The sequence below is a fragment of the Myxine glutinosa genome, chromosome 5, assembly GCF_964187855.1.
Source record: "Myxine glutinosa chromosome 5, kmMyxGlut1.1, whole genome shotgun sequence".
NCBI lineage: Eukaryota > Metazoa > Chordata > Myxini > Myxiniformes > Myxinidae > Myxine > Myxine glutinosa.
Genome location: NC_136265.1, coordinates 180,674,440 through 180,689,599, shown reverse-complemented (window position 1 = coordinate 180,689,599; position 15,160 = coordinate 180,674,440). Strand labels below are relative to the sequence as shown.

Here is a 15,160-nt window from a genome sequence, read left to right as displayed (position 1 = left end):
TGGCCTATAGGGGGAAATGTTCAAGGGTGCTGGACTACCTCTAAATATTTATGAATTTAGCTGACATTTGGCCTGGTTTGTTAATTTAAAACACCTCACCACCACGAAATTAAAAACACCTCACCACCACGTAATTAAAAACACCTCACAGCCATAAAACACGTAATAAAAACACCTCACCACCACATAATTCAAAACACCTCACCACCATGTAATTATAAATACCTCACCACCACGTAATTAAAAACACCTCATCACCAACTAATTCAAATCACCTCACCACCACATAATTCAAAACACCTCACCACCACGTAATTAAAAACACCTCATCACCAACTAATTCAAATCACCTCACCACCACATAATTCAAAACACCTCATCACCAACTAATTCAAAACACCTCACTACCACGAAATTAAAAACACCTCACAGCCATAAAACACGTAATAAAAACACCTCACCACCACGTAATTAAAAACACCTCACAGCCATAAAACACGTAATAAAAACACCTTACAGCCATAAAACACGTAATAAAAACACCTCACCACCACGTAATTAAAAACACCTCACAGCCATAAAACACGTAATAAAAACACCTCACCACCACGAAATTAAAAACACCTCACAGCCATAAAACACGTAATAAAAACACCTCACCACCACGTAATTAAAAACACCTCACAGCCATAAAACACGTAATAAAAACACCTCACCACCACGTAATTAAAAACACCTTACAGCCATAAAACACGTAATAAAAACACCTCACCACCACATAATTCAAAACACCTCACCACCATGTAATTATAAATACCTCACCACCACGTAATTAAAAACACCTCATCACCAACTAATTCAAATCACCTCACCACCACATAATTCAAAACACCTCACCACCACGTAATTAAAAACACCTCATCACCAACTAATTCAAATCACCTCACCACCACATAATTCAAAACACCTCATCACCAACTAATTCAAAACACCTCACCACCACGAAATTAAAAACACCTCACAGCCATAAAACACGTAATAAAAACACCTCACCACCACGTAATTAAAAACACCTTACAGCCATAAAACACGTAATAAAAACACCTCACCACCACGTAATTAAAAACACCTCACAGCCATAAAACACGTAATAAAAACACCTTACAGCCATAAAACACGTAATAAAAACACCTCACCACCACGTAATTAAAAACACCTTACAGCCATAAAACACGTAATAAAAACAACTCACCACCACGTAATTAAAAACACCTCACAGCCATAAAACACGTAATAAAAACACCTCACCACCACGAAATTAAAAACACCTCACAGCCATAAAACACGTAATAAAAACACCTCACCACCACGTAATTAAAAACACCTCATCACCAACTAATTCAAATCACCTCACCACCACATAATTCAAAACACCTCATCACCAACTAATTCAAAACACCTCACCACCACGAAATTAAAAACACCTCACAGCCATAAAACACGTAATAAAAACACCTCACCACCACGAAATTAAAAACACCTTACAGCCATAAAACACGTAATAAAAACAACTCACCACCACGTAATTAAAAACACCTCACAGCCATAAAACACGTAATAAAAACACCTCACCACCACGAAATTAAAAACACCTCACAGCCATAAAACACGTAATAAAAACACCTCACCACCACGAAATTAAAAACACCTCACAGCCATAAAACACGTAATAAAAACACCTCACCACCACGAAATTAAAAACACCTCACAGCCATAAAACACGTAATAAAAACACCTCACCACCACGAAATTAAAAACACCTCACCACCACATCATTTAAAAACACCTCACCACCAAGTAATTCAAAACACCTCACCACCACGTAATTCAAAACACCTCATCACCAACTAATTCAAAACACCTCACCACCACATAATTCAAAACACCTCATCACCAACTAATTCAAAACACCTCACCACCACATAATTCAAAACACCTCATCACCAACTAATTCAAAACACCTCACCACCATGTAATTATAAATACCTCACCACCACGTAATTCAAAACACCTCATCACCAACTAATTCAAATCACCTCACCACCACATAATTCAAAACACCTCATCACCAACTAATTCAAAACACCTCACCACCACATAATTCAAAACACCTCATCACCAACTAATTCAAAACACCTCACCACCATGTAATTATAAATACCTCACCACCACGTAATTCAAAACACCTCATCACCAACTAATTCAAATCACCTCACCACCACATAATTCAAAACACCTCACCACCAAGTAATTCAAAACACCTCACCACCACGTAATTCAAAACACCTCACCACCATGTGATTTAAAAACACATCACCACCATGTGATTTAAAAACACCTCACCACCATGTGATTTAAAAACACCTCACCACCACGTCATTAAAAAACACCTCACCACGACATAATTCAAAATACCTCACCACCACGTGATTTAAAAACACCTCACCACCATGTGATTTAAAAACACATCACCACCATGTGATTTAAAAACACCTCACCACGACATAATTCAAAATACCTCACCACCACGTGATTTAAAAACACATCACCACCATGTGATTTAAAAACACCTCACCACCATGTGATTTAAAAACACCTCACCACGACATAATTCAAAATACCTCACCACCACGTGATTTAAAAACACCTCACCACCATGTGATTTAAAAACACCTCACCACCACGTCATTAAAAACACCTCACCACGACATAATTCAAAATACCTCACCACCATGTGATTTAAAAACACCTCACCACCACGTCATTAAAAAACACCTCACCACGACATAATTCAAAATACCTCACCACCACGTGATTCAAAACCACCACAACGTTATTAAAAACACTTCACAACCACGGTAACAAAAGTTTGAGGGAGTCGTTAAGTGACAACACAGACACCGCCCAGATGTGTAGATATATGTAGATGTGTAGATAGGTAGATAAATGACTGTACCTGAGTTGCCGTTTTGCCATGGCTTAAACCAATCATAATTCAAACAATTATTTTGCACAAATGTATTTGTAATATACGTGATATTACTTTTTATAAACAATTGAAGTTGGGGAAAAAAAAATTCCCCAAAAAATTCCCCCCCCAAAAAAAAAAGATTTGGAATTTTTTTCAAAAGAAATACCCTTAGGACATACCGACGGGAGAGATATGTGCATACCAGAAGTTTGGTACGATTTCACAAAAGTTTGAGAAAGTAGTTTCAGTGACAACACAGGACAGACGCTGCACAGATATATATATACAACAACAACAACATGCATTTTAAAGGCCATTTCCCCTGTTAGAGCGGTATATATATACATATATATATACGGTATATATATACAGTATATATATATATATATATATATATACTGTATATATATACATATATATATATATATTTACTTATTTATTGTTGCGGATCCCATGTCTGTCGACGGTGAACAGCTGTTTTAAAGACCTGGAGGGAGGAGTGGGATTGAAGAGATTGAGGGAGTTTGTTCCAGAGGTTTTTTTTTTTTTTTTTTTTTTTTTTTTTTTTTTTTTTTTTTTTTTTTTTTTTTTTTTTTGTATACAAGGTCGAGGCTCGTGAAAGAGCGAACATTAATCACACAGAAAGACAAACCGACACATAAAACATATAACATAGGGAGCGGTAGACAAGATGGGGAGAGAGGGGGGAAGGACACAAACACAACATTTGAGAGCAGGGACCGAGAGACATGGAGACATCGAGAGATCTGAGAGAGGGCGAGGGCTTTGGGGGGGGGGGGGCGTGGGAAGGGGGCGGTGGGAGAGGTATAAAACATATGGACACTGCCAGGACTTCCAGGAAAGAAGTTGGAATTCCAAACAAGGTGGATCTGGGGTGAATTAGCGGGGGTAGAAAAGATCAAGGTTTTGGATGGGGGAAGATAAGAGATGGTGGTGAACAGCTGTTTTAAAGACCTGGAGGGAGGAGTGGGATTGAAGGGAGTGAGGGAGTTTGTTCCAGAGGCGGGAGAAAAGAGGAATGAAAGAGTGAAGGTGAGCAGAGAGCCGAGATTTCGGCAGTTTAACCATCAGAGGGTTGCTGGCAGATCTTGTGCGACCTGTAGGAATATTTGGGGGACAGAGCACAGAGAGAGCTGGGGGTGCAAGGCCGGAGAGGAGTCGGTAGAAGACAGAAAGACCACCTACCTGCCTGCGGTGAGTGAGTGAAAGGCCCTCAGAGATAGCTTCATCGCGGGAGATTCCAATAATTCTGAAAGCTTTGGTTTCAACAGCGTGAAGCCGAGCTAGGTGTGAGGCAGGAGCACCGGCCCATAGGTCTCACATAGGTTGTGAGAAAAGAGGAATGAAAGAGTGAAGGTGAGCAGAGAATCTTGATTTTGGCAGTTTCACCAGAAGAGGTTGATCTTGTACAGATACACATCGTACTGTTACGGATTCGTCACTTCCGTTGTTGTGGTTCTCATCCACTGTAAACATTTTTGGTTCCATGTACTATTATTGTTATCGTTTAGGTGAAATAGAGATAACTGTTTTCGAAAGGTAAAAAAAGTTCGTGTTTTAAAAGAAACTGGAAACCGGATCGGGAACCGGACAAAGAAGAAGAGGAAGAAGAAAAGAGGAAAAGGAGGCGGAGCGAGTGAGGTCGGAGAAGGAGCCGAGCTGCGTTGAGGTTTTGAGCAAACACTGGCGAACGGGGGTCACGAGTGAGCTTTGGGTTTTACCGTTTTACCTTCCTGGGAAAGGGATTCCTGCGACAGTGTTGTTATCGCTGTGACAAATAAACCTGCGTGACAGGTTTTGCGGTTGATTCCGAAGAGAATCATTGGAGTGCCGTTACGTCTCGAGAACGGACCGTTGGCCATTTTGCCTCGCGCCTGATTTTGCATCGCTCCAGGTTTTTCACCTCGCTCCAACCATTTCAACGCATCCAGCCGTTAGCTTGGTTTGCATGTGTAACGAGGATTTCGAGTGGGAATTTGCGGTTCGCCGTGTGGGGGGCCGTTGAACATCCATACCCGAAGGTGTGATTTCCCAGTCGCCTCTTGAGGACACCTTTGCCCATCTTTGGCAGTGTGACTGTCAACCGAGCGGGATTCTGGTCTTGATACAACATCGTTCTGACGATCACTGGAGCGTGGATCGACTTTGGCTTGAAGCCGGGACAGAGACATTGGGAATGTTATTTTCGCTCATTTGGAGCACAGTGAGTTATATTGTACGGAACTGATGGTACCATCATAGGAATGATATATTGGTTGAACAATTGATTAATATTGTTGTTGTACTGTTATTCTTGTGTGACCTTAATACAATACTTGTTTGTTGGTAACAATTGGTGTGGTTTCACCATTGATCTTTGACACACAGAATAACACATCTTTCTGCCATGACTCCTCTCGGGGCTCGGAGGTACAACGTGACCGGGGTTTGGGGAGGAGCACGTAACAGTACATATACACATACAAATATATGTATATAAACATAATAAATACACACATATGCATGTTGTTACGTGTGTGGGGGTAGGTAATGAAATACATGTGTGGGGGTGGGTAAACGTGTTTGACATTTTTCTACCTGCCCCAGGAATTGAGCGAGGACTCAACGGTGTAAATATTTTAATTGTTGTTGAGGGGTGTAGAACGTTAAGGAGAGCAGGTAAGTAGCTATGGCTGGCTTCCCACAGCCCCTCCTAATTTATTTCATTGGCGAATTAAGTGTGTGTCGGTAATTGTTAAGGCTGGAACGGTAACGCCTGCATTGAACCTAACAAGAGCTATGGTTCTAGGCCCGGGGCCTGGGGGGGGGGGGGTGGGTAGGCAATTAACTACCTTAGTCCAGATAGAATAGTGTCGGTTTAGCATGCTCCATATGCTGTGAAGCCACCTCAATGTATCTAAGTTAGGGCCGAATGTCCGTGTAAGCATTTATGTGTCTCCATGAGAGGGGTGGAGCTATGCTAATTAGGTAGGGAAAAAAATTGCTATGATAACTAGATAAATTCCCAGTGTGTAATTGCCCTTGTGATTCTTCCCTTTGTTCTTTCGACAATTACTCAGCCAGCCATGCAATCGGCACATAGTTAAAACAACATAATCGCCGATGGTACTCCCTCCGTTACTCCAACCTCGCCCAGCCGAATATTCTCGATGGGCGTCAAGAATGGTCGTGAGGCCACGCCCCGAAGGACGATTGGTTGGGACGATTCTTGGGCACTCGGTGATTGGAGCGAGCGTGATGTCAGAGAGAACTTTCTAGAACGGGGAAAAGAAAAGGTGAAGCGACCGCCATTTTGCTCTCTCTGTTGTGGCGTTGGTGGAAGCAGACGCATATTTTCTCTCTGTGTGCTCGGCTTCATCGTAAGCAGACGCAATTCTCTTTTTCTCTGGTGCTGGCTGCGTGGCGAGCGGCCGCTTTTGCCTTTGGCTCTCGGATGCGGCTTGGGGTTTGTGTGCTCCTGGGAGGTTCGGGACGGTCGGAGTTCGGTGCAGCCGAACGGGAAGGACCCGGGGAGGAGCTCTTGCCTGTTGCCTCGCATGGGCGGCTGGCTGCGGCGCGACTTCACGCCATCGTGCGTTTTCCCATGCAGTGAAGCGGGACCCATTCGACGACCACCAGGGTTCGAGGGCCGTTTGAGGAGACCAGAGCTGAGTATCGGCCAACGCACCATACCACATTTTATTGGTTCACGAGTTATCAAACAGAGTGACCACTATATTCGTCATGGGTGTGTGTCTGTGTGTCTGTCTGTCCGCAGCATAACTACCCGATGATATCATCCGATCTTGATGAAACTTGGGTGGGAGGTTGATATCTTGATCTAGTTGTGTCCTGCCTAGAGTGGGCGTATTGTGCCTATTGTGGGCGGAGCCACGCCCGAAAGAGATGTCTTTTTAGGGGGTAATCGAGTTCAAGCTACATCTTCTCCAAGGGAGTTGGTGGAATCTGACAGGTGTTTCAGTAAATGGTTAGGCCAATGTCATGTGTCTAGCCCCACGGAGCTCGATTTTTCATTTTCGCCCCAACGTCAAGGTCACAAGGTCACGAAATTTAGGAAAGTCAATTTTTGATGGTTTTATTACATTGTTTGCTTCCTGGTAGGGTGAAATGTCATACATGATCTTATATTATCACATACATCATGAAATACAAGTTTTCCAACAAATTTCAGAATCTTTGACCTTTGAAGGTCACAAAGGTCAAAGTTTCAAAGTTGTCAGAATCGAACCGAATTTTCGGTATTGTGTAGCTAACTAACCTCATAACTGATTATACATTATTTTCTATCTCATTTCAAGGTCAGTAACCTTCGTTTTGACATTTCCGGGCCTGGCCTGTCCGGGCCTGTTTCGGTTATAGTCCGTCCTTTGTCATTGAATACCACTCGCTCGTGAACCATCGTCGTCTCCTGACTTGTTTTATTTCTTTCTCCCTGTGTCTGTGTATGAGTCCTTATGGAGGGACCCTCATTTAGGAATTTTAGTTTGCCTCACCTTTTGTTGTTCCATTGCTTTATTTCATCAAATCATTATTTGTTGCATTTTCGATACCTTGTGTTCTATCTTGTTTATACGTGGTGGGTTCGAGGAAGCCCAGTGAGCTCTGTACATGTAAGCCCTAGCTACCCTCCACCCCCGCGTGTATCACTACCGCCATAGTTTTGGGTATACGCCTTGGAGGTAAAGCTTTGTCGGCCATCCGTCACACAGGGGTCTTAACCCCATGGACGCGACTATATATACAGACTTGGCATTTAATATGGAATATTTTTTTTGTGGGGGTGAATTTACTTTTCAAGATGACTTAGAACCAAAAGTTCATTGGAATTATGTTGAAATTATTCTAGATTTTGTTAATGTGACCTTTAAAAGAAACAAAAACCACATTTGACATTTCGAAGCAAATTAATTGATCCTTCAAAGTGATGTAAACTGATATCGAACTCAATTCATGGACAGTACTGTGTTAAACTTCTGTGCGTTTTCCAGAAGTATCTCTTTATTTTGCACATTAGCCAAAAAAAATTTGAACAAAAACAAAAGTTAAATTACGACTGGGATTACGGACAGTAAAATTACAGTTCAGTACATCGTGTAACCCCCACGAGCATTCAGGAGAGCACATCCACGTTGAGGCATGCTGTTCACGAGATTTGCCAAGGTTTGGACAGGAATCGCTTGCCATGCAGTTACAATAGCCTGCTGCAATTCATGCACAGAGGCAGGCTGCTGGTCCAAGTTGTCGATTTGACGCGTTAATTCTGCCCACAAGTTCTCTATCGGATTCATATCCGGGGACATGGCAGGCCACTCCATATGCTCTACACCACGGTCAGCAAGAAAGTGTTGGATCACGCGAGCACGATGAGGCCGTGCATTGTCATCTTGGAAGACAAGGTTTCCTCAAAAGGCTGCACAAACAAATGGAAGCAACGTTTCTTCCAGAATGGCCCTGTGCTTGAACTGGTTCAGGTTTCCATTCAGAACAACCAGGTCAGTTTTGCCCCCTGCATGAAAAGCAGCCCAAACGGTCACCCCACCACCTCCAGCTTGGACTCTTGGCACTATACAATCTTCGTTGTAGGCTTCATGCACTTGTCTGTGCACTCGGACGCGGCCATCTTCACAATAGACCAGAAATCTAGACTCGTCACTGAAGATCACGTGATTCCAGTGTCCTGGCTGCCATTGACGGTGCTCTCTGGCCCACTGCAATCGGCGCTGGTGGGGTTATCTGGTCAGACGTGGCTTTCTCAGGGGACGCCTGGCACGATAGCCTGCTTGAACCAGTCGTTGGTTGACTAGCCTTCTGGATACAGGCACATTTGTCAGTTGCTGCCATTCAGCCCTAAGCCGATTAGCTGACTTGGTACGGCCATTGCGGATAACCGGTGCAGCTGGCGATCATCCCTCCTTGTGGTTCTGCGGGGACGTCCTGGCCTCGGTATTGGAGTAGGGACACCCCTCTGAGCATTTCGTTTCAGGATCTTTGACACCTGACCTTGAGTGATGCCATACTGCCAAGCAATAGCATGCTGTTTCATGCCGGAATTTCATAAAGCCACCACTAAATGACAAACAGCATTGTCGAGTTGACGGACCATCTCCAGGGGAAGCGGCAATAACTTTTGTAGACGTGCAGCAGTTGTTTTCCACTAATACAGAACGCAACAACCCTTATATACCCGATTGTGAAGCCAATCGTCAAATGTACCTGTCCATACATTTTGTCATGCCACCTGTGATATAATCCTGTTATTTACTTCTTGCTGCGACAGACAATCAGTGACATGGTTCTTTTAACAAAGAAATCACCGAAGCGTAAAATAAACTCACCAGATTGATATACCGAGTTCAGAAATTAAACCCGTCAAGAAAAAAAAAAATCCATATTAAATGCCAAGTCTGTATATATGTACCTTGAAGATGTTAGGAATCACCGGTGCTGAAGCTGAGGCTATGGGCCCATCACTTCACCATCACAGACTGGTCGGTGGTCTCCCTGTCTTCTACCACCTCCTTTATGGTCTTTCACGGTCTGCTCTTTCCGTGCTTTCCCCCTCTCCCCCCCCTACCCCCTCCCCTCGGTTTCTGCGGGGCACACACGGTCCACCATCAACCCCCTTCTGGTGAAACTACCGAAATGCAGGATCACTGCCCACCTCCACTCATTCGTTCCTCTTTTTCCCACTTGTGAAATCAACTTCAACATCCTCTTCAATCCAAGTCTTCAAAACAGCTGTTCACCACCATCTCACGTCCCCAATCCACAACCATAATCTTTCTACCCTCGTTCACCCCCTCCCTCCCCTCCCCCCCACCCCCCCCGATCCTTCCACCTCCAAAAAGTTTTCGCTCCTGAGAGTTTCCTTCTGTCTCCATCCTGTCCACCCCGTTCATCCTCTCCTGCCCCCCATTGCTCCCCACACCCAATTGTTTGTCCACCTCCCTCTGTCTTGGCCTTTGGCTTTGTTTTTGCCCCCCTACTCCTATCTCTTATGTTAATTTTGTTCCTGTTGCGTAGTTCATTTGTGTACCGGTACTCTTCCACGAGCCTCGACTATGTATCGAAAAAAAATACTTTGTGGATTACTTGGGCTGATCATCCACAAACCCGGTCCAATTTCGGTTACGGTACAGATGCAGATCCGGCCTAGCAGTTGGCTGAAAAACGTAAAATGTTCAACTTTGTGGAGTACTCCTCTAGTTTCAAAACATGGAGACTGATGTCCCACCTTCTCACATGCGAGAACAGTTTCCGTGCTTGGGAAATCCCTGTGGGACATATTCATTTGTTGATAACAAACTCGTTTTGAGAGACCAGCAGGATACAGATCCCGTCCGGGAGAAGAAACTGCATTCGTCTTTCCACTCGAATGTAGTTCCATTTAATTTGGCCATTCACGAAGCACATTGCTTTGGTGAAATCCCAAGTCTCCACTTCACAAAGATAAAGATTTCATACGTCATTGTGACATGTTAATGTGAAAAGGCCATGCCTAACCATGATAAACTTAAAGCCCACTTCAATTGCAACTCAAGTCCCCAAATTAGTAAACAAGTCAAAGTCACATACTCACACCATAAGGCACATGAAGCTGTCATCATACTCCAGCAAAATGCGGTACAAGAGAACAGGAGCTGCCAGGATGGTGGACATCAGCCAGGCGAACGTGCACGTCACTGGCAACGTGAGCTTGTAGGACCAGCAGAGCTTGTTGTGAATGGGATGCAAGATGGCCGTGCAGCGGTTGAGAGACATGATGCAGATGAAGAGAACACTTGCATACATGTTCTGAGTGATGATGAAAGGGAGGATCCTAAATGGGGAAAAGAGTGGAAGGCAGGAAACTCAATGCCATGTGGTCATGTTCGAGTGCACCTTGTATCTCACACTTCTCACCTATGGAACACACCCGTTTGAAACCGGGAATTTTGTAAGTAACTATCAAATAGTATTCGTCGCTTTTCTGATGGGAATACTGAGAGAGGAGTGGGACAGGGAGGGGAGGAGAGAGAGGAGGGAGGGGAGGAGAGAGAGGAGGGAAGGGATGAGAGAGAGGGAAGGGATGAGAGAGAGAGGAGGGAAGGGATGATAGAGAGAGAGAGGATGGAGGAGAGAGAGAGAGAGGATGGAGGGGAGAGAGAGAGGAGGGAAGGGATGAGAGAGAGAGGAGGGAAGGGATGATAGAGAGAGGAGGGAGGGGAGAGAGAGAGAGGGGGGAGGGCAGAGAGAGAGAGGAGGGAGGGGAGAGAGAGAGGAGGTAAGCGATGAGAGAGAGAGAGAGAGAGAGAGGAGGGAGGTGAGGAGAGAGGAAAGGAGGGAGATAAGATCGGAGCAGATCAGAATATAATGAAAGCAGATCGCACATTCAGCAGGCGGACCAGATGACATCGAGGCACCGGGGCATACCATAGGTGGGCCTGAACTTTTTACTTTGATCCATCAACCATTTATTACAAAGGAGAATAGGATGTATTTTGGTTGTGTTAGGCAGAGTGACAGTGAATGCCACCTTCGGGTACTTTTGTCCGTGAATTAACATTATGTTGCATGGGGTAGTGCAGGTGACTGAACTGCATACATAATACCTTGTCGTTCACTTCACCTTACCACGTCGCTCACTCGGCACTGCCGCGTCGTAAAAAAGATGCGCGGAGATCGTGGGGCCGCACCTCAGGTCTCTCTCAAAATACCACCCGCCTCTAGCAAATCCCACCCATCGCTTCGCTTATGGGAATACCAAGAGAGGGTGGGGGGCGGGGGGAGTTGTGGGAGCGAGGAGGGGGTGGGGAGCAAGGAAGCAAGGGTATAGTGTCACCTCAATCACCGTGTTTGAAGTTGAATTACTTGGAACCTCATTACCATAACTGGTGTATTCTGGTGTATCAGTATTCTGGTATATTTTGTGTCTGATCCTAACACTATACTTTGTTTCCCAACACTGCCGCAAACCACAAAGCCTCACGTAATCCGATGTCTTTACAATCGGCCGATGCCAGACAGTGTCATTCGAGCTTTTGATGAGTGTATTTGCATCCATGAATGGATAGAAGTACCAAGCAACACTGATGTCGATTCACAAAAAATGTAAATCTTTCAACCAAACTCCCCATTCTGCTATTAAACGTATTTTACAATTCGTAAAGTGAAGTTGCATTCATGTGACAAAGTATCGACGACTCCTGAAATGAAGTCATTAATCCACAAACGGCAAATATCATTTCAATGTGAAGATATTCAGAATTGGAAAAGATTCAGAAGCGAGGTCAAGTCAAGAATAGTGAAAGTTCAAACTGAGTATTATTTCACGCGTGTCCAGCATTTCAAACGTTCCAACCCCTCAGCATGGTAACGTGAAATCCGTGTTTTAACCGGAAACCAATGGGATCATGTGACAATATCTGTGCCCAGAATAGCCATGGAAGAAGAGTTGGTGATCGCGAATCCTATTAATAACAAGAAAGGGCAATCAGAGATTGCAGACCCTCGCCAGGACGCGTTTTAGTGGTTTTTAAGGCTTTTGTGTTAAAACAAATATGGCGGCCGAACCACGTGACAGATGACGTCATCATTATTATTTTTTCCCTCCAGAAATTTATCCCTTGATGATGCTCAAGAAATTTCATCTTAATCGGATGAAGTTTTGTACTTGTTTGACGTCATAATGTTTTAACGAATTATGACGTCATAATGGAGGCACCTATTGCATCGTCATTAACATATGTTATTCCCTCTGGAGAGTTCTTTACAATGAGCCATGTCTCGTTTTTTCTATGCAGTGCTTTCGGAGATACAGAGGTGCAAAGATTTTTCTAAGATGGCGCCCGTACCACGTGACCTATGACGTCATAATTATTATTTAAAAATTCTCCAGGAGGAGGTGCCCCTCTGGTGAAACTTTCCTGTCAATCCGACCAATGGTTGCAGAGAAAATCATATTTGGTCTGTGTGGACAAACAAACAAATAAACAAACGGACTCAAATGCAATCCCCTCTCCTCTGGCGAGAGTAATTATTTTATTTCTGTTTCTTCTGATCTCGACCCTCTTGATACGACTTTCCTTCTGGCCTACCTTCCAGCTCAAAAACCATGCGTAAAACCAACTGTAAACGCATGGGAAGAACAAAAAGCAATGGCAACGATTCGGCAAAAAAAAACTTCTGGTGGCCCTGACGGGATATCTGCACACAGTATCCAGGAATTCTCTGTTGAGCAACACGTCGAACTCACATAATTAACTCCTCCTTTCAACAGGGAAAGGTTCCAGATGCGTGGAAATGTGCCATAGTTGTCCCGATACGCAAAACGAATCCACCTTCTTCGGAAAACTTCAGACCAATGTCCCTTACAGATCATTTTGCTAAGATCACTCAATCTTTTATTACAAGATGGATCCCACAAGACATGACTCCAAAACTTGCTCGGCCCCAGTTTGGGAACCGGAAAATGCTTTCCACATCGCACTGCCTCATTAACATGTTACGTCCGATATGCGTTAATGCGCAAAAGGCCAAATCACTTTCCTCTCTCATTTTAACGACTTTACAAAATTGAACTGTCAACTGATGCTGATGGGACGCCTCGTTTAACGTCCATCGGAGTGAGAGCACACACATTGACGAATCGATCCGTCTGGGTCGGGATTTATAGCTGGGTCGGGATTCAAACACCAACTAAAAAGCAAAAGCAGCACCGAAAGCGGCCGCTGACGCACGGACGGACCAGAATTCGCTCGCCTCACCACGCGTCGTCGTAGAGGCACGGGCTTGTTTTAACTGAGGATAATGACTGTAACTGAGTTGCTGTGTTGTCATGATTTACACCAATCATAATACAAACAATTATTTTGCACAAATGTATTTGTAATATCGGTGATATTATTTATTTGTAATCAAAAAATGTCCAAGTGGTGTAAAGCTCTCAATGGTCAAGGGACCAAGCTGTTAATCTGTGAAAGGGTGTAATGGTCTACATGGTGTTAAGGTCTAAGGGGTCAAAAGGTACTTAAGAGGTGTAAAGGTTTACACTGTACAGTCGTGGCCAAAAATATTGACACCCTTGTACTTTTTTCAAATAACTTACAATTTTCTCGAAAAATAGGTTGAAATTGGCAGAAGTATTTGGTCTCCACAATCCTTTATTTCACTGTTAATATTACAGAACCTTTGTTTTTGATTCAGAACTTAATATATCCTTTTAAATCAGAAAATAAAAATAAATGGCATTGACAAAATTATTGACACCCTCGACTTAATATTTGGTAGCACTGCAGCTTTGGACAAAATTACTGCAGTCAAGCACTTCCCATAACCATGAATGACCTTCCTCCACCTCTCCACTGGCAGTTTGGCCCACTCTTCTTGTGCAAACTGCTCCAGTTCCCCCAGATTTGAAGGGTGCCTTCTCCCAACTGCTGTTTTCAGATCTCCCCACAGGTGTTCAATGGGCTTTAGATCTGGACTCATTGCTGGCCACTTCAGAACAGTCCAGCATTTTGTCGAACCATTCCCGGGTGCTTTTTGAAGTGTGTTTGGGGTCATTATCCTGCTGCAAGACCCATGACCTTCGAGGGAGATCCAGCTTTCTGACACTGGGTTGAACATTGCGCTCCAAAATACCTTGGTAATCTCCTGATTTCATGATGCCATGCACACATTCAAGGTACCCAGTGCCAGAGGCAGCACAGCAACCCCAAAACATCACTGAACCTCCTCCATGTTTGACTGTAGGGAAGGTGTTCTTTTCTTTGAAGGCTTCATTTTGTTTTCTGTAAACATAGAGATGATGTGCTTTACCACAAAGCTCCAATTTGGTCTCATCTGTCCACAGGATATTCTCCCAGAAGGATTTTGGCTTGTTCAGGTGTGTTTTGGAGAACTCCAGTCGGGCTTTCTTATGTCTCTCTCTCCATCCTGGGTCTCCTACCATAGAACCCCCTTTCATCGAGTTGGCGACGGATGGAGCTAGTTGAAACTGTCGTACCTTTTGTCTGAAGGTCAGCGTGAATCTGTTTAGCAGTTGATTGAGCTGCTTTCTCCACCATTCGAACAATCCTTCGCTGCAATCTTCGATCAAGTTTTCTCTTGCGGCCAAGTCCAGGGAGG

The 15,160-nt window shown here is 44.0% G+C and overlaps 1 protein-coding gene across 1 annotated transcript in view; it reads right to left on the bottom strand.

The window, feature by feature from the left end:
- Positions 1-15,160, bottom strand: part of LOC137426634 (type-1 angiotensin II receptor A-like) — a 64,305-nt gene that overhangs the window by 26,847 nt on the left and 22,298 nt on the right. Inside the window, exon 3 of the mRNA XM_068115342.1 lies at positions 10,632-10,871. Within this exon, the coding sequence (XP_067971443.1) occupies positions 10,632-10,871 (240 nt within the window). The remainder of the gene's footprint in view (positions 1-10,631; positions 10,872-15,160) is intronic.